Source organism: Oryx dammah, unplaced genomic scaffold (genome assembly GCF_014754425.2).
Source record: "Oryx dammah isolate SB20612 unplaced genomic scaffold, SCBI_Odam_1.1 HiC_scaffold_23, whole genome shotgun sequence".
In the NCBI taxonomy this organism is placed as follows: domain Eukaryota; kingdom Metazoa; phylum Chordata; class Mammalia; order Artiodactyla; family Bovidae; genus Oryx; species Oryx dammah.
Window position 1 is genome coordinate 24,541,179 of NW_024070207.1, and position 22,466 is coordinate 24,563,644.

At 41.8% G+C, this 22,466-nt stretch overlaps 1 protein-coding gene across 2 annotated transcripts in view; it reads left to right on the forward strand.

Moving 5' to 3' along the window:
• LONRF3 (LON peptidase N-terminal domain and ring finger 3) overlaps positions 1-21,920 on the forward strand; it is a 39,567-nt gene extending 17,647 nt beyond the window's left edge. For both annotated transcript variants that reach the window (XM_040265139.1, XM_040265138.1), the window contains 6 exons: positions 6,182-6,296; positions 8,494-8,615; positions 10,906-11,064; positions 11,958-12,120; positions 13,382-13,531; positions 16,929-21,920. In XM_040265139.1, the coding sequence (XP_040121073.1) occupies positions 6,182-6,296; positions 8,494-8,615; positions 10,906-11,064; positions 11,958-12,120; positions 13,382-13,531; positions 16,929-17,084 (865 nt within the window). In that variant the 3' untranslated portion in view covers positions 17,085-21,920. The remainder of the gene's footprint in view (positions 1-6,181; positions 6,297-8,493; positions 8,616-10,905; positions 11,065-11,957; positions 12,121-13,381; positions 13,532-16,928) is intronic.
• Positions 21,921-22,466: the final 546 nt, after the last annotated feature.

Below are 22,466 nucleotides of genomic sequence, written 5' to 3' on the forward strand. Positions count from 1 at the left end.
AGAAACTTCCCAGTCTCCGAGTCCCCCTTGGTGGACGGAACAAGGTCTGCTGGGGGAAGTTGCTCTCTGATTCCAACACCTCAGAACTCTCCTCCTCCATCTTTAATGACTGCCAGTGCTCCCTTCAGATTCACCTGCTCAAGACGCCCTTGCCTTGGGGTCACCTCTGGGCCTGCTGTGGAGCAGGAATGTTGGATATTTGAACCAGTTACCTAATGGCCCAGTGGCCCCTTTGTCCACTGAAACGAAAAGCTTTATATTTAACCTAGTTTGAGCTGCTCAAGTAGCTGGGTGTTATGGAGTCAGTTCACTGCTCTCTCTCTCTGTCACTCCACCCCCTCCCTCCTCCTTGTTCCCCCTTTGCTCTCATTTGATAGCCACACAAGAGCACAATACAAGGATGTAACTGGTGGGAAAAGATAGCTATTTCCAGACAAGCCAAACATTTTATCCGGGCTGACATCTAACTGAAAGCATTTATTATTACTATTGTTTACTCCATCACCCTGACAATGTAAAATGCTTTCTTGTGAGAAAATCTGGCCCTACACTGATTTATAAATCCCTCCCTGAAGTGTTTTCTGAAATCATTCCCAAAGTGATAAATAAAAGGGAGAGGAATTTGAGTATATATTTCTAACTCTATCCTCTATATATAGAGTTTCTCTCTCACTCTCTCTGGTGGTGGGGAAGGGAAGGGAGAGAGACAGAGGGAGAAGGAGAAAAGGGTGCGTTTGTGTGTGAGTGTGTATCTACATGTACACGGATGGTGTTTGTTCCAAGATCTAGATTGACACACAGTCGTCTCTGTGTCATCTAGTGGAGAAGGAAGATGGGCTTGAGAATCACGTGTGACTTCACATCCCAAGTGCTGCTATTTACTAGCTAGCTGTGTGGCCTTGGACAAGTTATTTAACTTGCCTGAGCCAATTTCCTCCATAGTAAAACAGAGCTAAATCCAATTAACTACTGCCTATGACTATATAAAGCTAATTTATATGAAAAACAGCAATGCACACATTCCTGATAGCAAGAGAAATGCATTCCATCTGTTCCCAGTCTCTTTACTCAGTCAGCCTGAATAGAAGTGGGTTGAGTATTGAAAGATGATATATTCGAAGCATCTGAACCTTGAATTATTTCAGAGCAATAATTATGCAGCATCTGTGGCAGCATTCTTGTTTGTGACCACTCGGATCAGGGGCATTTTAACCATAGCTCTTGCTAAGAGTTGCTGTATCCTTTTGTGTCTGCTACATTCATCTGCTCATTAAATGTCAGTAGTTATTGCAATTAATTGGCCAGCTATATCATTATTATTTGTATGTGGATTACATTCTTCAGTGAACAAAAGGCCCAATTTTGAAATTCTCAGGAAAAATAGTTTTACAGATACAGGTTCATCAATCAGTCTTCATCATTAGTGTCATCAAATAATGTATAAAAGGCATTCAGATTCACAGGTTTCAAATTACTGAGGAAATGAGATCGTCTGTCTTGGCTGCTTCTAGTAGTTAGATCACAGCAGTGGTTCACAAAGTCAGCCTGCAAGTCACAATCTTGAGAAATACCTTAAATTGTGAAATAGATACACTGGGAAAGTACATAAAAATAGGAATGGATACTCATAAAATACTGTAAAGAGGCTATTCAAGCAGTCCCTTTCAGCCCAAGAAAGAAAACGTTAATTACCAGGACTCCGGAAGCTGCCCATATGTTACTTCTAAATCACCCCCCCAACTGCCCCTAAAATCACTATCTTGACTTTTATCTCTTCTTTTTTTTTTAAAAAAAAAGTCTTACCACTCTTGTGTTTATCTCTAAACAGTGCAATTTCATTTTTCCCTGTTTAAAAATACTTAATGTAAGTTGAATTATCCAGAATGGATTCTTTTGTTGTAACTTCTTTTCTTCGGGATGAAGATTTATCCATGTTATTGCATGTTGGTGAAATTTGTTCGTTTTCACTAGTGTATAGTGTCCCATTGTATGAATCTAACAAAATCAGTTCTATTCTAGATGGATATTTGGGTTGTATCTAGTTTAGAGCTAATACGGACAATGTTACTATGATCAGTTTTTATGTCTACTAGTGTATATATGTGTGTGTTAGTTGCTCAGTCATGTCTGACTCTTTGTGACCCCATGGACTGCAGCCTGGTGGGCTCCTCTGTCCATGGAATTCTCCAGGCAAGAATACTGGAGTGGGTAGCCATTCCCTTCTCCAGGGAATCTTCCCAACCAGGGATCGAACCTGGGTCTCCCACATTGCAGCCATTGCTGCATTCTTTACTGTCTGAGCCACCAAGGAAGTGTATATATAACTCTCCCCATTTTCAGTTGGGTTATCTCTCTTTTTCTTACTGACCTGTAGGAGCTCTCGTATGTCCTAAATGCAAATCCTTTATTAGTCACCTGTGTTAGAAATATCTTCTCCCACTCTGTGACTTGCCTTTTTGCTCTCTTAATGGCACCCTTCTTTTTTTTTTCTTTTCCTGTTAATGGCCTTTAATTTTTAATTTGGTTTTTAAATTTTTATCAGAGTTGTACATGCACATAGTTTAAGGAAGAAAGCCATTCTGTGAGGCTTATTAAATAAAGACATTTTTCAACATGAAAGGTCTCTTAATGGCATCTTTCAATACATTAACAAGTTCTTAAATTTAATATGGTAACAATGATCAATCTTTTTCATTTACAGTTAGCATTAGTGTGTGTTTGTGTTGTTTAGGCAATCTTTTTTCCCCCTTGAGGTCATACAGATATTCTATCTTATATTCTAAGAGCTTTACTCTTTGTCTTTCACATTCATTTTTACAGCCCACATGGTGTTGCTTTTTGTGTATGGTATGAGAATCAGTCCAACTTCTTTGCCCCCTATGGATAGCCAACTATCCCAAATAGCACTTATTGAGAATTCTATTTATGTGTGGAAAATCTTCTCTCTGTTTTGAAGTGCCACATTTTAAAAAATCAAGAATCTGGGTCTGAATCTATTTCTGGGTTTTGTATTCTATTCTACAGATCTGTTTGTTCCTGTGCTAGTCTTACTGCTTTTCAATCAGTACTGTTTTATAATAAATTCTCATGTCTGGTAGAGCAAGTTCTCCCACGTTGCTGCTCTTCAAAAGTGTCTTAGCTCTTCTTGGCACTTTGCCTTGCCTTATGAACTTTAGAAATCAACTTGCCAAGTTCCACAAAAGCAAACAAACAAGTGAAATAACCCAATGGGGTCTTTCATTGGGACTTAGTTAGGTCTTCTTTTACTTTCAATGAAATGTTTGCAGTTTCTTATATAGAGGTCTCATAAACATTTGTTAGATTTTATTCCTGGGCACTTGATTTTCTTTTTCGTTTTTTTTTTGTTGTCTTTTTAAAAAGATTTTTATTGGAGCATAATTGATTTACAATGTTATGTTAATTTCAACAGCAAAGTGGATCAGTTATATGTATACATATATCTACTCTTCTAAAAATTCTTTTCCCATATAGGCCATTCTAGAGTATTAAGTAGAGTTCCTTCTGCTATACAGTAGGTCCTTGAATGCTGTGTGCTAAGTCACTTCAGTCATGGTCTGACTCTTTGTGACCCTGTGGACTGTAGCCCTCCAGGCTCCTCTGTCCATGGGATTCTCCAGGCAAGAATACTGGAGTGGGGTGCCACTCCTCCAGGGGATCTTCCCGACCCAGGGATCGAACTCGTGTCTCCTGCATCTTCTGCACTGGGTTCTTTACCACTAGTGCCACCTGGGAAGCCCCCAGTAGGTCCTTACTAGTTATCAGTTTTGTATATAGTAGTATGTATATGTCAATCCGAATCTCTCTCCCCACCTTACCCCCTGGTAACCATAATTTTGTTTTCTATGTCTGTGACTCTATTTCTGTTTTTTTGAATAAGTTCATTTCTACTCTTTTTTTAGATTCCACATTTAAGCGATACCATATTATATTTGTCTTTGTCTGACTTCACTCATGGGCACTTGACTTTCGAAAGCAATTGTAAATGTCATCTTTAAAAAAATGTATTCTCTCACACTTCTTGCTGGTATGTAGAACTACAGTTGTGTGTGTGTGTGTGTATTTGTCTAGCATTCTTGCAAAATATCTCAATTCCTATTAATTCTAATAATCATTCTAAGATTCTTTCAGATTTTCTAAGTTCATCATCATGCCATTTATGAATAACAACAGCTTTGTTTTTTTTCCTTTTCAGTCTTCAGACTTTTTTATCCCTTGCCTTAGTACACTGGTTAGGACCTCCATTAAAGAATTTTTTTGAAAATTAATTTTACTTTTTGGCCAATTTAGTAACTAAAATTTATTAACTCAGTTAGACACATTAACTATTTTTTAAACACATTGATACTATTTAAAAAGTAGAAAACAGTAAATATATGAAAAACTTCTTCCCAGGTCCAGACCTTCCTTGGCTTTTTAAAAATAACCAATCTGAATTGCAAACTTTATCAAGTGAGACTTTTCCATGTCTGTGTTTTTAAAGTTCCACAGGGGACTCTGATAATTAGGTTTAGAGACCAATGGAGATTTGTCCATGCAGAGGTTAGTAGGATTGTGTAATTCAGTGACTCCCAACTCTGGCTGCACATTAAAACCACCCAGGGAGCTTTAAAAATCCTGATGCCTGGCTCTTACCCTGGACCAACTGATCTGAATCTCTGTAGGTGAGGTCCAGCCTCTATAGTTTTTAAAAGTTCCCCAGGTGATGGGGGAGGGTGGTCTAGAGAGGAGCAAGAGGGAGGGTTTGCCCAGGGACACAAGGAGACATTTGGGGGTGACAAGTATGTGGATTATCTTGATCTTGGAGATGGTTTCATAGGTGTGTACATGTGTCAACACTTATCAAATTGTACACTTTAAGTATGTGCAATTTATTGCATGTCAATAATATATCTAAAAAGCTACTTAAAGAAAAAACAATCCACGTGATTCTCGAATACAGCAACGGTTGAGAATCATTGTTCTAATAGAAAGGGCATACGGCTGGAAGGGGAAGTTGGAAAGACTTTCATCTGCCAAGAGTTGGCTGTGTACTCTTAGATCAGTGACTTCATTCACTCTGGATCTGTTTCATTCTGGCCGGTGGGCTCGATGTTTTCTCAAGTACTTTTCAGCTCTGATGTTTTGATTCTTTTGCTCCCCTGGCTGTGTGGCCCAGGCTGCTGGTGCACCTCCTGGCCACACGAGGGGGCTGTGCAGCTTGCAGCCTCTTCCTCTCAACTGAACACTCTAGTGAGGTCAAAATAGGCTGTTCTGGCGTCTTTCCCTTCTTTCTGTCCTCTTGGAGAGTGCGAGCTCCACTTCTGAAGCATCATCTTCAGCTGCCTCCATCCAGTGGTCCTGCTGCAGGTGAGACTTTCATTAAGCAAAATAAATCCATGAATCTCTGAATGTACAGAACAGCTTTTTAAAAGAGGCTCAGATTGCTTTGAAAAAAATAGCCAGTTCCTGCAAAGCAATGAAAATAGGATCTAATTAGAGAATGTGTATGTATACACATGTATCTATGTATGTGTTTGTCTGTCTATTAATAAACACAGTAATAATCTTACTCTACTGCCCCTGGGCAAACGATCCATCCATGTAAAAGGCAGTATGTTTGTTACAGGTGCAATTTAGAGATCCTTCAGACTGTAAACATTGTTTAGATGAAAAATGGAATCAAGGTTAGCAAATAACCTAGTAGTCTTTTTCCACTTAATTTTATATAAAGTGCTTAAATATGGGAGTGTGTGTATTTATCTCTGTGTCTCTTTATCTATGTGTTTACGTATATTCAGGTGAACAGGTTGGCTAAGTATTTTAGAATGGAATCTAAGCAGACACTCTGGGCATTCATCTTCATTTTTCTGGGACCTGACAGGGAAAAAAATCTGGATGCTCTGGAAGAAACTGACTAGAACTGATGTTATAAAATGATCTAGCTATGTCCTAAATTTTAATAAATGCATTATCTGATGCATTTAAATCCAGCTCAGAAATAAAAAGCAAGTGGTTTTCCAAAGTGTAAGGGATTGTTTTTTAAAAAGGAAAAAGAACCCTCCTCTTACTCCCACGCATAGACTTTCTCAAATAATACTGTAAAAACCTTAACATTCAATAGCTCTGTCTTTTATGTTTGGTCTGATTGCAATTTTCTTCCATTTTGATTCCTAAATTTCAGATTATTCTACGAACCAGTCACAACACCCTGTGGGCACACCTTTTGCTTAAAATGCCTTGAAAGATGTCTAGATCACAATGCGAAGTGTCCACTGTGCAAAGACGGTCTTTCCCAGGTAAAACGTTGTTTCTTTCTTGATCGGGTTAGCTTATTTGGAATTGGGTATGAAGACAGTATCCTATTGGATCCCAAGCCACTGCACTGTGCTAGAGCAAAACACCCCTTCAGACCATCAATTTCTCCTGTCTTAGAGCCACCCCCCCCTTCTCTCCACAAAGTCCTCCAGGGAAATGAGGCAACAGCTAGCTTTTTATGAACTGCTAGCAGTGAGATCAATCTGTGTTGGAAACAAAAGTATCAAAATGACAATAAACATGAATCAAAATGGTGATAAACATGGATCAAATTGATGATAAACATGGATCTTGGTTCTAATCCCATCATGGCCTCTGATTCACTGGCCTTGGCTCATTCATCTATGAGCTCCAGTGTTCCTTTATCATCGATGTTTATTCCATAGTTTGAAGAGATCACTCCCAGATCCCCAGGAAAACCTCACAGCCCTTCATTGTGGTCCTTGTCCCTCTCCTCAGCTGCCTCCATTATTATTAGCAGGTATTTGTCTGCTTGAAAATCTCTGGGGCTTCCAGGTCCTCTAAAATGAATCACACAAACACCCACCTTTGCTTTTCAAGTGGGTTTGCTGTAATTTTCTGTAGCACAAGAAGATCCGGGAATCCATCTTGTCAGCCCCTCTCCCCCTGCCAGGGACTTGTTTGCCACATTTACAATTAGTATTCATGTTCCTTGACTCCTGTCATCCCTGAGGAGAGGCTGGAGATGATGCAAGACTCTCTCTTGGTGAATGTAGATCCAGAGAAGTCACATGTTGAGCTTTCCCAGCACCCCACCATTTAAACTAAGGGAAGGAAGTGAGATAATCACCCAGGATAGCCTTGAGGGTGTATGTTGAGCTGGGGGGAGGGTCAGTGTCATGTCGGGCCTGGGTAAAGAGGTAGGATTGCTGTCCTGATGGTAGGTGAGGAGCCCATGGCCGTTATACTTAAATAATGCATTCGTGTTGCGGGAACATTACAACATTCAGAAGAGCAGAAAGAAGGAAAATACACTGTTGACATTTTAATATGTGCCTTTCCTGGGTTTTTGTTTTAGCATCAGCAGAGGTGTCACCTCCTTCTTGAATAGGCTACCTTCTGAGCCATTGCTTTCTCCCAAAGACTGGGCAAGCCTCTGATTTTCCTGCAGCCAGGCAATGGCAGTGGCTAAGAAGGCATCCTGGAAGCAGAGGCTGTGGGGTCCTGGACTTAGGGGCTAGAAGTTATTTCCACCTGTCTCTGGGTATTCACCTGGGGTCACACTCACACCATTTTCCAGAGAGAGACATATCTTATTCTGATCATGTTCACTGCGGAATAGACAGACGTTGGCAAAGGAAAAAATGTCTGAAGCCTGCAGTGTTATACTCAGGAGCTCCCCCTGCTGGGTCTGTGTGGGTAGTTTCCATAACCAGCAATTCTCTGCAGATGTTGTCATCCCCATTGTCTGGTTCACGCCGGTAACACCCACTCCTTACAGCTCCTTGGATATGCATAGACTAGGGGTGTTTGGGATGGGAGTAATAGTGACAGTTGAGCCTGAGTTAGGTTCTGAAATCAGGGTTTATAACGTAAATTCAGTGATATCTAGATGTTATAATTTAAAAAGTAAATAGGCAAATGAAATCACTAGTATTTAGTTTATTTTAAAAATACTTAAGTTAGAGGAGAAAAATAGTTATAATATATAGACTCAAAATATCCAGAAGCCAAGCACTGAGAGTTTGGCAGGGCAGGAAAGGATGAATGATTTTAAAATTGCTTTTTAGTTCCCTGAACCGTTTGACCACGGACTTTTCAGCATATCTCAGGTGGAGAACATTCTGGGAGCTTATAAACACAATAATCAGAAAAAGGAAAGGAAAAGATTGTCTCCCTTAAATGACAAGAAACATGATCATAATCAATTTCAGTGTTTTAGGAAAGCTATGGATGGCATTTTTAAAACTTCAATGCAGGTGTTTTTCCTTGTTAAAATATTTTTTCTAATTATAAAAGTAATTCATTGCATGTGTTTTTTTTAAGGTAAACTCTAACCTCCAGAGATTATATACATTATGACCATATGAGCTGCCAATGTGTCGATCCACGTTACTCCAGTATGTTGGTCACTGAACTGTTCTACTGATTACATCAGAAGTGCTTTGTACTTCTCTGATGACTGCATAATATCTAACTGCCTTGTTCCCCATGTAGTGCTTGGCATCAAGAAAGTACAGCAAAAATGTCATAATGGAAGAGCTCATAGCTAAATTCCTTCCAGAAGAACTCAAGGAGCGAAGGAGGCTTTATGAAGAGGAAATGGAAGAACTTTCTAAGTATGCACACTGCTGTTTTCAGTTTCATTCACGCCAGCTCATAGAACTGAGAGTGCACATATCTTCCCCATTTAATAATACCATGCTGATAGCTTGAAATTGGCCACAGTGAGAGTGCTGACACTGTGAAAATTGGCAAATGTAGTAACAAGGACTTCCCCTCCCCGCCCTAGAAAGCTGATTGTTCATTTACCAGCTCACCACTGAAGAAACTTAAGTCAAACCACTCCACCAGGTTATTGGCACTAGTAGCTGGGTGTCATGGGCAGGATTAGATTGGAATAAGTTATCAGGGGAACTGAATGAAGTATAGTTGACCCTTAAACAACATGGATTTGAATCATGCAGTTCTACGTATATGTGGATTTTTTTCAGTAGTAAATACTGTAGTACTACATGATCCAATGTGTGGTTGGTCAGATCCATGGATGCTGAACCATGGATAAAGATAAATGAAAGTGAAAGTCACTCAGTTGTGTCCAACTCTTTCCAACCCCATGGACTATGCAGTCCGTGGAATTCACCAGGCCAGAATACTGGAGTGGGTAGCCGTTCCCTTCTCCAGGGGATCTTCCCAACCCAAGGATTGAACCCAGTTCTCCTGCATTGTGGGCAGATTCTTTACCAGCTGAGCCACCAGGGAAGCATGGATAAAGAGGGCTGGCTCTAAGTTACATGCTGATTTTCAGCTGTGCAGAGGGTCAGTCCCTGTAACTCCCGAGTTGTTCAAGGGTCAGCTATATTCTGAAGACAGTCTTCAGATACATAAGGAGGTTCTATGAGGTTAAGAACTTTGATGTCAGTCAGACCTGGGCTTGTGACACAGTTTTGCCACAAAGTGAGTAGACTTCATGACCTTAGGCAAGTCACTTAATGTCTTTGGGCCTCAGTTTCCTCATCTGTAACTTGGGATAATAGTAGTTCCTACCTCAAGGACTCATTATGAAGATCAAATGAGCTGGTGCAGAGTAAGCACTTAATAAAAGTAATGGTAAGAATGCTTCTGGTTATTATGATTCCTCTTCCATCACAGGTGTTGTGAGAGGTAGCAAGTAGGGGTGAGATGGAAGTAGGTCTCCAAACTCTCTGCCTCAGGTAGCAGAAAAAGCAGTGGGAAGTCACTAATTTCTGCCTCTCATACTGCTGCCCACTCATCTCCCCATTCCCAGCAGAATTCTTACAGTGTTCTGAGGGTGAAGTTCCCGAGGAGGCTGTTCTGGTTTTATGCCCACCCCATAGAAAACACTGTTAAACTGAAACCAGTTTGTCTGCACCTCTCCCTTTGACTAACATGTTTTCCTGGGAAACCAGAAGTGCAGTCCTTCTTTTCTCATTGACATGTTAGATCTACTGCAAGAGTCTTTATCTTTCTTTCTGATATTAAGTTCACCTTGAATCTTTCTGAACCCTCTTCTCACGTATCATTTAATGTCTTATTAATAAACACTGGAATTTACTGGGGATATTCCTTTAGGGGAATCAAATTTAATCCTTTTGAGATCTGGGCAGACAATCTTCTATTTGTTGGCAGATTTAGGTTCAGATGTCCCTGTGTTGGATTTACTAGACAAACAAGAGAACTGTGATTGGGAGGAGCTGGCCTGGTTGGTGGTTCCCCATCAGGCTATGTGTCTGAATCTTCATGGGCACACATTGAGAGGCAGACTCATAGGTCTTGATTTCACCACTGTCTCTGGGAGAGCAAGGTGCAGTGGCCAGGTTGTCTGTGTTTAAGGGCCTCCAGTGACTCCAATGCACAGGAGCATTTGAGCATCACTGGGCTATATTACTCTTGCCTCTCTACGGCTCCCTCCTCCCAGCTGGACCTGCCATGCACATCCTCTGGGAGCTTTGCAAATGGGAGATGCTCACAGGGATCTTGCAGAGATTTTCCCACCATCCCTCTGGAGAGCTAGGTCCACTTGTACCACCAGTGCCCTTCCCCATACTGCCAGCAAGACACCTGGAGAGATTGTTTGGAGTGGAGAGTATGAAAGAAAGAAAAATATGAGGTATAACTATCATCGACAATGTTAAGGTACTAGAGAACTTCATTACCCAAATTAGAATGTATAGAATATCCATTTTAATCATAGCCATTAGGCTAACCTGTGCATCAGGTAATGGGACTCAGCCTACAGCATCAGATGCATGTTACTATTTTTTATCAGCTATCCACACTTTATGCCTCCTTGTCTTCCTGTGGGGGATCCACATGGTGAAATTCGACCAGCCTTTATCTGTTCTGCTCCCATGCTGTGAGATCCATGTCATTTGCTCTTCCTGACAGCTTAAATAAGAACGTGCCTATTTTCGTGTGCACCATGGCCTATCCCACGGTTCCTTGTCCCCTGCATATCTTTGAGCCTTGCTACCGTCTGATGATCCGTAGATGCATTGAGACAGGCACACGACAGTTTGGCATGTGCCTTGGAGATCCTGTCAAAGGGTAAGCGAGGAGTCAGGTGCGTCAAGGGAGGTTGGGTGGAAAGGATTTGTGGTTTTACTTCGGGGCCCTTCCAGGTGCGTTTGTAAGGATCAGGGTCCCTCTGGCCCCTAGTTTTATCGTGTGAGAGGCTGCCTGTTTAAAGGCACCAAAGGATCAACCTTTTATTAAATGGCTGATACATATTCTAAAACTTGTTTTATAAGAGTGTGAGCCCTGGAATTAAACTGACTGGGTTCATATTCTGGTTCCAGCCTTGGAGGAAGTTTGACTTCGGGCAAATAACTCAACCTTTCTGTGACTCAGTTTCCCTATCTGTAGGATGGGTACAATAATAGTACCTACTTCTCTGGTTTGTTGGAAGGATTGGGGAGTTAATAATGCACATAAAGTACTGCTGCTGCTGCTGCTAAGTCGCGTCAGTCATGTCCGACTCTGTGCGACCCTATAGACAGCCTCCCACCAGGCTCCCCCGTCCCTGGGATTCTCCAGGCAAGAACACTGGAGTGGGTTGCCATTTCCTTCTCCAATGCATGAAAGTGAAAAGTGAAAGTGAAGTCGCTCAGTCGTGTCTGACTCTTAGCGACCCCATGGACTGCAGCCTACCAGGCTCCTCCGTCCATGGGATTTTCCAGGCAGGAGTACTGGAGTGGGGGGCCAGTGCCTTCTCCGATAAAGTACTGAGTACAGTACAATAAACGGTAACAGTTACACATTAAGATCAGTTTTCACACAAGCATTGCCTGTGGTGTTATTGCAGCCATAGACCCTGGGACAGACAAGAAGGCAGAAGTCCCTCAAGATACAACATGGGGTATAGAGATGGAGCAGGGAGAGAGGGCCAGGGAAACAGCTTATCAAGAATTTACTTTCTTAACTCCATTCCCTCTAAACAGGTTTGCGGAATATGGCTGCATCCTAGAGATCAGAAATGTTCAGTTCTTTGCTGATGGCCGCTCAGTGGTCGACAGCATAGGCAAGAGGCGCTTCAAGGTCCTCCATCAGGGCCAGCGGGATGGTTACAACACAGCTGACATTGAATACATTGAAGACCAAAAGGTGAGGGTGGCCAGTGCCAAGAATTCTGAAGCCAGGCTCGCCATGTAGCTTGGCAGATCAAGATGATTGCGGGAGGATTTCTCGGCACTGATGGGAGCCTGGGGATTTCTTCCCCATCTGCTGCAGCCACATTGAATGCCTCTGGGTTGCAGTTCGATTGTGGAACAGCAGTGCACAGCCCATTGTCCAGCCTTCCGCTGCTTAGTTGCTGAGTTGTATCTGTGCATGAGAGGTACCAAGCCAGATCAACCCTGCAGCCCATTCAGCACTGGAATTGGGTCTCTGCCAGGGATACCAAGATCTGGAGCTGGATCTACATATATATATTTTATTTATTTATTCATTTATATTTTACAACTTTTTCTTTTGAGATAATTGTAGATTCACATGCACATTTCTATTTTTTTTTTAATTTTTATTTTTACTTTATTTTACTTTACAACACTGTATTGGTTTTGCCATACGTTGACATGAATCCACCACGGGTGTACATGAGTTCCCAAACATGAACCCCCCTCCTACCTCCCACCCCATGTCATCTCTCTGGATCATCCCCATGCACCAGCCCCAAGCATCCTGTATCCTGCATCGAACATAGACTTGAGATTCGTTTCTTACATGATAGTATACATGTTTCAATGCCATTCTCCTACATTTCTATTTTTAAACGTGCAACATGGCCAAGAGCCCTTCGTGATAATCCATCATTCCATAAGGGGGGAAGAGGACATGTCCAGTTAATCCTGGGTTTTCTAAATTAATGGGTAAATTATCCTGTAATCATTGATATTTATATTCACTACATAGTACAAGAGTAATAAATGTTTGCTCAATTAATAAATGTATTTGCCTTGGAAGATAGAGTTACACACTGAGACACAGACACATTCATGTCCCTCTTCCCAGGGAGCAATGGGAAAGCAGATGTCAAAAATGAAAAGGAGAGAGGTGTGAACTAGCACAACCTAGGTGAACAGCACACATCCACTCAGGCCAGTTTGCATTGCTAGTTTTCTATATGTCTGGCTGTTTCAGCTCATTTACCCAGCTGAACCTTTCTCCAATCCACCACTCTCAGCAGTATTTCCACACAGGCCATCATCTAGCTGAAGAGCCTTTCACACATCACACAGCCCACAACCAGAAGGGTGAGCCTTCCCAGAGGGTGGCAGGAGGGATGCTCAAGGAGCCACGTGTCAAAAAGGGTTCTAGGTGTGATGGAGAAGGTACAGAACGCTTCATTCCACTTTGGTACTTTCAGGTTCAAGGAGAGGATTGTGCTGAGCTCATGGGATTACATAGCTGTGTCTATGAGCAAGCGTCATCATGGTTCCATTCCCTCAAATCATCTCTGAAGAACCGGATACTCAATCATTTTGGTCCAATGCCAGAGAAAGATGCTGATCCCCAGGTATATGAAAATATCTTTTTGTAATCAGTCATTCCCACCAGATAAGAGAGCCTGGGTTTTGTGATTAGATGGGTGTGTGGTTTCCATCCAGCAAATTTAGTGTAGAGGGGAAGATGGATCCAAATTGGTCTCATTCGGCTAGGCAGTGGGCATCATGGTTAAGAACAAAAGGACCCCAAGTCAGACTTGGGGTAACTAAAGTAAAGCAGTAGGAATTTGGATCCAAGACAGGTTTTGAGAGATTAATTAGGTGAGAGGATGGGAACACAGGCACCATCAACAGAAGAGTCTTTCATGGGAGTCCAGATGCCCACCGTGGTGATGTGTTAGGGTGACAGGATTCACAAAAGGCCAGGCCTAAAAGAAGGGGATCTAGGGGAACTGAGATCAAAGGCTGCCATGTCTCAGGGGCTTCAGAACTCTCTTCCCCATTGCTCAGGGCCAGCCACCTTGCAGGGCTCCAGCTGCAGGACCACAGAAACTTTTCATACCCAGCTCCCTTGAAGCTTAACCCTGGAGGTCTAGACCCTTATCATTATCCTCATTATGGATGAGCAAGTTTCCTGAGAAAACTGACCCAATCCTTAAATCTACCCTTTTCTCTACTAGAAAAGAGCTCACTAGATTCTACCAGATCAATCTATTTCCTGGAGGGATAAGTCCATGTGAGAGATCCAGCTGCAGATCACAAAAAAGCTCCCCAGGAAAGTGACAGTAGCTAATTTTCATGAAGCTTTCCATACCTAGTGTAAATCAGGGAATAGGAGTTGGTGATGGACAGGGAGGCCTGGCGTGCTGCGATTCATGGGGTCGCAAAGAGTCAGACAAGACTGAGCGACTGAACTGAACTGAGGACAAGATTGGAGATGTTATAGTCAAATATTAATATTTTCACACCATCACCTTTCCACATTCTGAGCTAGCTTCTGCAATATCATCCCCATAACTTCCTTGATTCTTGACTTATACTCATTCTTGACTCTGTCACAATAGTAAAATAGAGTATGTTGGTTCTGACATCCATGCTGAAAGATTGATCCTCCTTACCTCTAGCTATGTGACCTTGGGCAAGTCCTTTCCCTTTTGTCAACTTTCCCCCCATCTCTGAAATGAGGGAGGTAGACGAGGAGGTTTCTAAAGTTCCTTCTTCCTCTTGCCTTCTGAGGCTGTAAAACACCAATCTCTTCCTTAATGGGCTGAAGTGTCTTGTTTTCTCCAGACCACAAATGTGGCTCCTTCCCCTTATTCAAAGGCATCATGAATGTTGGAGGGAGAAGGGCAGTTAGTGCTTCCCAGTGATCAGGCTCCTGGCTCTGGGCCAGTGTGACTCATGACTATGACAGAGCTCTGAGAAAGCTCACGATCAAGTTGAATATTCCCCTTCATCTTCTGGAAAGCATTCTCCCTGAGTCAGGCAGAAGATAGAGCTCAGTAATGGTGACAGCATCTTCCATAAAAGAAAACACGGATGCCGCAGAGTAACTCATAAGGGCTCAGTGACACAGAAAGCTGAAATCTGGGGTTCTGTTTCATTTCTTATGAGGACTGTTATCATGTTGCTTTGGCAGCAGCAGCAGCAAAAAAAAAAAAGAAAAACATCTAGTTTGAGCCATTCAATTCTATCGCCCCAGCGGTCCCATTAATAAGAATGTTCTAAGGCTCCAGAGGGGGTTTCTTAGAAACTGCCACATGTATTAACATTAGCTTAAATATCTTTCTTAATGATCTTGGGAAATACAGTTCAGAATATGTCGATCTAACATTCAGAACTTATCAGAGGAGGGAGATGTTACAGACTGCAGTGAGGGACAAAAAGAATCCAAATGAATCTAGAGGCATAGAGAAGCAAAGAGGCAGCAAGGGTTGGGGGAAAATCAGGTGACCAGTTTGGAGGCAAATAATCCCATGTGTAGATGGTTTGACCAGAATGTGGTTCTCTGCAGTCCTAAAGCCAACCTTCCAAAGGATGTGGGAAGGAAGCTCATTTGGGGCTTAGTAGGAAATAAGTTGGGTTTCCCTGGTGGCTCAGTGGTAAAGAATCCGCCTGCAATGCAGGAGACATGAGTTTGATCCCTGTGTGGGGAAGAATCACTGGTAAAGGAAATGGCAACCCACTCCAGTATTCTTGCCTGGAAAATTCCATGGACAGTGGAGCCTGGAGGGCTCAGTGCATGGGGTTGCAAAAGAGTCGGACAGGACTGAGTAACTAAACAACAAACGAGAAAATAAGTCAGCAATGCCTACAATGTGTGCCTGGGACACTGCTGACAAACAGAATTTTGGTGCAGGATTTCTGTGGGGGTGGGAAAGCTCTTTATTCGAGGAAACCTGGGGTGGAATATATTTCCATGTGACTGTGTTTTGCAATTGGAATTTTTGCAAAGTTTTCCTTTGGGACAGTGAACCATTGGCTCTGGTTTTTGGGGAGAAGCTAACTGTGGCCCGTATAGTGACTTGGCATATGTAGACTCTTGCCTTCAGCCAGAAACAGGGAAAGGAAGGGAAGTAAGAGACAGACAAAGCCTAAGAAGCTATAAGAACTGAAGGCTCACATGCTTTGCATACCAGGCCAAAGGGCCTAAACAGAATCTAAGAGGTGGAAGAGGCTGAATAGTCATCTCTTGGTCTCCACGGGGGATTGGTTCCAGGAGGCCCCTTCTATAAAGTGATGCAGAGTAATGAGTACAACCAGCCTTCTGCATCTACAGGTTTCATGTCTGCAGATTCAATCAACCAATTTCAGTCCGTAGTTGGTTGAGTCTGTGGATATAGAGGGCTGACTGCAGTAGCTAGTTCAGCTCATGAAATCACACTGGCTAGAAGGTATGGTGTATTTACTAAGATATCAATGTGTCTGCTTTAACCACTACCAAAAATAACTGTAGCTTAAACTAGATAGAGAGCAAAAGTCATAGAGATGGGGAGCTAGGGCAGTCGTATTCCATGAGATCATTCAGACACCCAGGCTCATTCCTGACAAAGCTCTACCCTCCTGTAACTGCTGCCCTCATCCTCCTGAGTGAAGAAAGTGATCATCACTATGTCCACGTTCTGCCCAGGGGAAAGGGAGAGAAAGATGAAGGCAAGGGCACATGCCCCTTTCCCAGAGAATGACCCAGAAGTTATACGCATCAATGCCTCTTACATCTCATTAGCCAGGACTTTGTATTATGGCTGCAAGGGAGACTGAGCAATGTAGCTTCCCCGCCTCGGCCCCAGTGGCTGTATGCCCAGCTAAGATAAAGGGAAATAGATATTGGGGAGGGGGTGTAATTAGCAGTCTCTGCCACACACAGAAGCAGTTCCACCTGGATTGTTTCCTGGCAGCTTTGGAAGCCTGCAGACTGGGATCGCTTCTGTGGGAATAGGATGAACCCATACCACTTCTCTGTTGCAGATCAACCCGAATGGCCCGGCCTGGTGCTGGTGGACGTTAGCGGTTCTTCCATTGGAAAGCCGAGCTCAGCTCCCATTCCTAGCAATGAGGTCCCTGAAGGATCGACTGAATGGTATTCGGCGAGTCCTGGCCTTTATATCCCGAAACCAGAACTAGTGAGTGGATTGCTGAAAAGGAGCCCCCACGCTCCCCCACCACTACAGGGGAGTCATCTTGTAAATATATCTAATTGCAATAACATCTTAGAAGGAAGTATCAAACAGAATCACTCTCCTGCTATTGATCAGAGAGAAATTAAGTGAAAAGACCAGAAAAATGTGATCTGTTTGCAACTTTCTTTCTGAAGATGCTTCTTGACATGCTGCACAACTACATGCACAGCAGAGGTTGTTTAAGAGCCCAGAAGAAAAAAAAAATTTTTGATTTTGACATAAATTTTCTCAAAGTTTAAAGTGGTTTTGCTTTAATTTTCTGTCTTTCATAGAGGAATGACTGTGTGGTTGAAATGTTATACCCAATTCCTAATCATGTTGCTACATTATCTTACTGACTTTTGAGATCTCATTCCAAATGTTTCAGATTTTATATAGCATTGTGTAAAATAATGTTCATAGTTCTTTCTGTTTTAATAATTTATTTTTTGCACTACAATATCTTTCCCCCCCCACATGTGTGTTTGTAACTATTTAAGTGTGCATTACTGAAAAATACTGCTTTATTTATTGCTGTGGTTTACCATGTACCTAGGGGGAAGTAACAATACTAGAAATGTGTGATTTTTGCTTTAACAGTTTGTGCTACATGTGACCCCAGTTCTTGAAACATTTCAGTATCTATCCAATTAGATGCTTAAAGGAAGTTCAGCATCATGCTAAGATCATCTATCTTTACAGATTCTATTTTGCTTTCAATTTGAATGCAACAGTAGAAAACACTTATGGGATTCAGCATAGGTTATGGAATGAGCCAGGGTGCAATAAAAATAATCCATTTGCTATCGAGGCAGGATGAAGGAATTATTTTTCTGGACTCAAGAGATGAATTAGAGGAGTATATTTTATTACAATCTCTCATAGGCATTTATTTCAGCAATCTAATTATATCTTAGTTTCTCTCCAATTCGGTTAGAATGGGAAGGCAGGAGAATATAAGTCTTCAGAGGTGATGGTTTTCAGTCTGGCACGTCACAACCATGCCCAGCTAGCCTCCATACCCTGCCTCTTGTCAGTCAGGGTTGTGAGGATCATGGCCGGGCTAGCATGTGTGGAAACACTTGATGAGGATGTTTCATTATTAAAAGTGTAAAGAAACCAGGAAAAAAAGAAGTAGAACCCTTTTTTAAAAAACCCTCAAATTACCTTTTTGGTTTTTAAGTCTTTTCAAAGGAAGCAGACAGTTAATCCATGATTTTATCTAAACATGATCTTCCCTCCTTGTGATGGGCTAAAGATTTCAACACAGGGGAGGAACAGTGAAAAGAGGGTAAGGGTGAGGTCTAGTTTAGCTTGCTTAGTGCAGTTTGATTTCTTTAGTGCCAGGACAACCTGAAAACAGGAGTGTTATAACAACCAAGTGAAAAGATTAGGGCAGGGAAGAAATGAATTGTGTTATTCCTACCTTCACGTAAATAATCCCCCCGTGTGACTCTGGACAACTGCGATGCGTGACTCATGTGCAGCCCATCCACTCTGTTCCCATGAGAGGTTAGTGCCACAAGTAATCAGCCTGACTTCTTCCATCACCACCTGTGGCCAGAAACAGAAAAGGGAGAATGAGTTGATCCCTCAGAAAAGATTCGCATAAGCAGAAAGCAAATAACCTCTTCTGCACTTTCTTAATGAACACCGTGTTGTCAGAACATTGTGGTCCCAGGTTGGGTGTTTGGAGCCCAACTGGGCCAGTGAAAAAATGGAAGTATAGGAGTGGTTACTGCCCAAGCAAACTCTCCCAGGCTCAGGGAGGAGGAAATGAAAGGCTCCTGCTCCCACCTGGTGCCCAACCAGATGGTCAGATACAGTCCTAGGACAATAGTTTCCTATTATCTGCATAAATGCAGCAAAGAGGGCCATACGTGTCTCTGATTGCTAGATGTGTTACTTTTGTGATTTCAGTTTTTCTGAGAACCAGTTTGTCCTCTAGCAAATGGTGATGATAAATACTGCATGTGGGGTTGTTATGAATACAGCATTAAGTGAGATAATATACATACCCCACTTAGCATAGTGCCTAGCACATAAGAGTCATTCAACAAATAACTGCTATGATTAGATTAGTCATAGTTACAGAATGGCATCAGGGGCTACATTTCCATAAAACCCCGCCTTTACATACAATACCCATTTCCAACCCCTTTACAATTGGTTGAGGGAATCCACACCTCTGATTTTCAGACCATAACTCAATGATTTACATGTAATTCCTTTGGGGGTCAAGTCTGTTTGGGAAAGTGAAAAGACTGGAAAACAAATGAGGGTTAGAAATAAGGGGAAAATCCCATGCCAGCAAATTTTCCCTCTTTCGAGAGGACTAAAAAGTAGTGTTGTTTGGAGGTCTAGAATTTCTGATATAATGGAAACCTTAAATTCTAACTCCATAGAATAACCAACTCATCACTTCTTGCTCTCCAAAATGGATAAAATTCCACATCATAGGATTTTTCACATTGATGAGGGAAGACCTAGCTGTAGCAATAGATCTTGGCTAGGCAGACATGCACTTGCCTCCCAGTACCCTTGATACACATTTGGATTGTTTTATAGCAAGCTTTTGTTTCAGTAGTGGTGGGAGGCAAGGTACAAAGCTAAGCCTTGACTTTCTTTGATATGTACTTGAATGGGGTAATCAATTGGACATGACCATTTTGCTGTTTGTGAATTGATTTTGCTGCAAAGCTTAAGAATAAAGAGTATACACAGTATAAACATAAAGTTAAATCTAGGCCAGAAGGATAAGACTTCCCCCTTGGTAGTCAGTGCCATTTATTCAGCTAGTTTATTGTGATTGACCTAGTCTTTTCCTAGTAGGTTATTTTCCCTGTGTGTGTGTGTGTGTGTGTGTGTGTGTGTATAAAGATGTATATAGGTGTATATAGATGTGCATATATATATGTGTGTGTGTGTTTGTGTGTGTGTGTACTTGTGTATATATATATATATTAGGTACCAAGCAGACATTATGCCTTTCTGCTTTGTACTGTACTATTATTGCTGCTAGCTAATAACCAGCAAAATATAGAAAATGAAAAATGATAAAAACTAATTTTCTGTAGATAACTTGGAGAAAAGAGTGCTTGCCCCTTATGTAGTGGGGTAGAGAACTGACTATGTCAACAATTTGCCTTTTCTGAAGGATGACTGCATCTAGTCTTCTGCTGCCATAGCACTCTGGGGCTAGCCAAATCACTTCGCATGTGGCGCTTCCAATTCTGCTTGTGGAGCCGGACTGGGTTCAGATAGTTCCCTGTGACTGGGTGTTAGAGCGGTGTAGCTCTGAGGCTGGTTCACAGCACCCAGAGGTCTCTCACTGCCAATAGATCACATACTGTTGATGGCCTGGAACCCATTGGGGACTATGTTTCCCCTCACCAACTCCTTTTCCAGGATGGGAGTGTTATTCAGGGACTCGTTCCTTGAGTTCCCAACATGTTGACTTTGCATCCATTTCTGTTTCCCAAGGCAGAATCATAGCAGAGATGTGCAATCAAGATGCAAATAGAAGGCATCCCAAATAAGAGAAAAGGACAGATTTTCAGCCCATTCTTGGGCATGAGGAATGAGGTTTTGATTCGATCAAAGACAGTTCTGAGAAGCAGCCAGCTGCATGGCCTGCAATTTGTGGCCTTTCCTGAGTGCAAGAAAGAAGGAAAAGGAGCCAAGTCAAATGTATGCATTTGGTTCCTCTTAGAATGATAGCTCCCACTGTTCAACTATTTAATAATCTGGATTATGCACAACCAGAGGTGAAATGAAGACATTTCCCCTTACAAATGGGTGTTTTCAAATGCGCTAAATTAACCTTGAGAGAGAAGTGCCTGTAATCTCTGTTCCTGGTGTCATTTTAAAGCTTTTGCTTCGTGATTGTGTAGCCGTTTAAAACCTTGTCGCAGCAAATGTGATTAACAAGTTTACAAAGCAACACTGTAGCTTATGCTTCATTTTAAAAGTTGCTTGACATTTATCTACAGTCAAAGCAATGATAATAAACAACAACAAAATCAAAGGAGAGCAAATAGTTCAGTGTGGCATCATAGGCTTTACCTTAGATAAACTAGTTCCGTCATTTTATGCAGTTCTTGGTAATGCCAGGATTAAAATATCAAGCAAGCCATTTAAACAGTGGCAAATGTGTCTTTGTGTTTGTAATTCCCATTGTTTGTTAAGCAGCCATTTTACTCTTGCATTGTAATGACCCAAACGGGGAATAAATATAATGCTTCTTTTTTTTCTTCCCATATTGCTATTCAACTACCTCTATATGCTTGTTGTCTCTTTAGGGTCTTCTTTCCTCTAAATCTATACAAATGAAGTTTCAGCTCATCTATGTTGTAATAACAATGTGATATAGACAGTCTCTGTGAAAGCTTGTTGTTCATTTAAAAATGTTTCCTATTGTCTCACTTTGTATCTAACACAACTCTACCCATACTGTAGGGCAAGAATTGCCCAAATGACTTCAGTATTTTTTTGTCAGAAGCTGAATTGAAAGCGATCAGAACATCTATTTTGTTCTTGTTCCTATTGGTTGTAATACATTTGACTGGAAGATGTTTCAAGGAAATAGACCTTATGTATGTGACAGCAAGGCAGGTGTGAACTGATTAAACTAATTGTTTAAAAATGCACCAGAAAAGCTTGTTGTTACTAATTATGTTGAAACTTTTTGCTAATAACCTGCCACTACTTTGTCAATCCGTTCATATATTGGGTTTGTTTAAAGCAGAGCACAGTACCTAGTATATTTTCTTTGGCATGATAAAATGTTCATGAAAGCAAATTTCATGTTTTTGTTTCGATTCAATGGTGTCTCAACAATAGGCTGAAGCTAAGGCCCACAGCATGAGCCGTTTGACAGGAAAATGGGTAAAATTGGCTAGGACAATGAGTGATGTTGACTGAGCTGACACTGGCCTGAGCGCTTCAGTAACATCTCACCTCCTTTAGCATATGGGTGTTAGTCTCACGCCACTGAGGACTTTACACAGGTTCCATTTTACCGCTGAAGAAAAAAAGACATGGGAGTAGAACAATTAAAAAAATGATAGAAAACTCCACTTGGGCCTGACCTTGTTCTTTGTAACAGAATCTTTCTGGTAATTGAGAAAAATCCGAACTCCCACCAGCCAGGTCCCAGAGGGAATGCTTGGTTCTGTTGGACATGGCCCTTCTATGCCTCATTTGCTGCTGTCTGGTTCTCATGAGATAGAGCACACACAGGCCAAAGGCACAGTCTTCCCTTCAAGGCAGGTCTTCTGCCCAGAATGCCACCTAATTCTCTCTGGAGAACTGGATTGAATTATCTAAAAAGAAGGTCTTGTTCGAT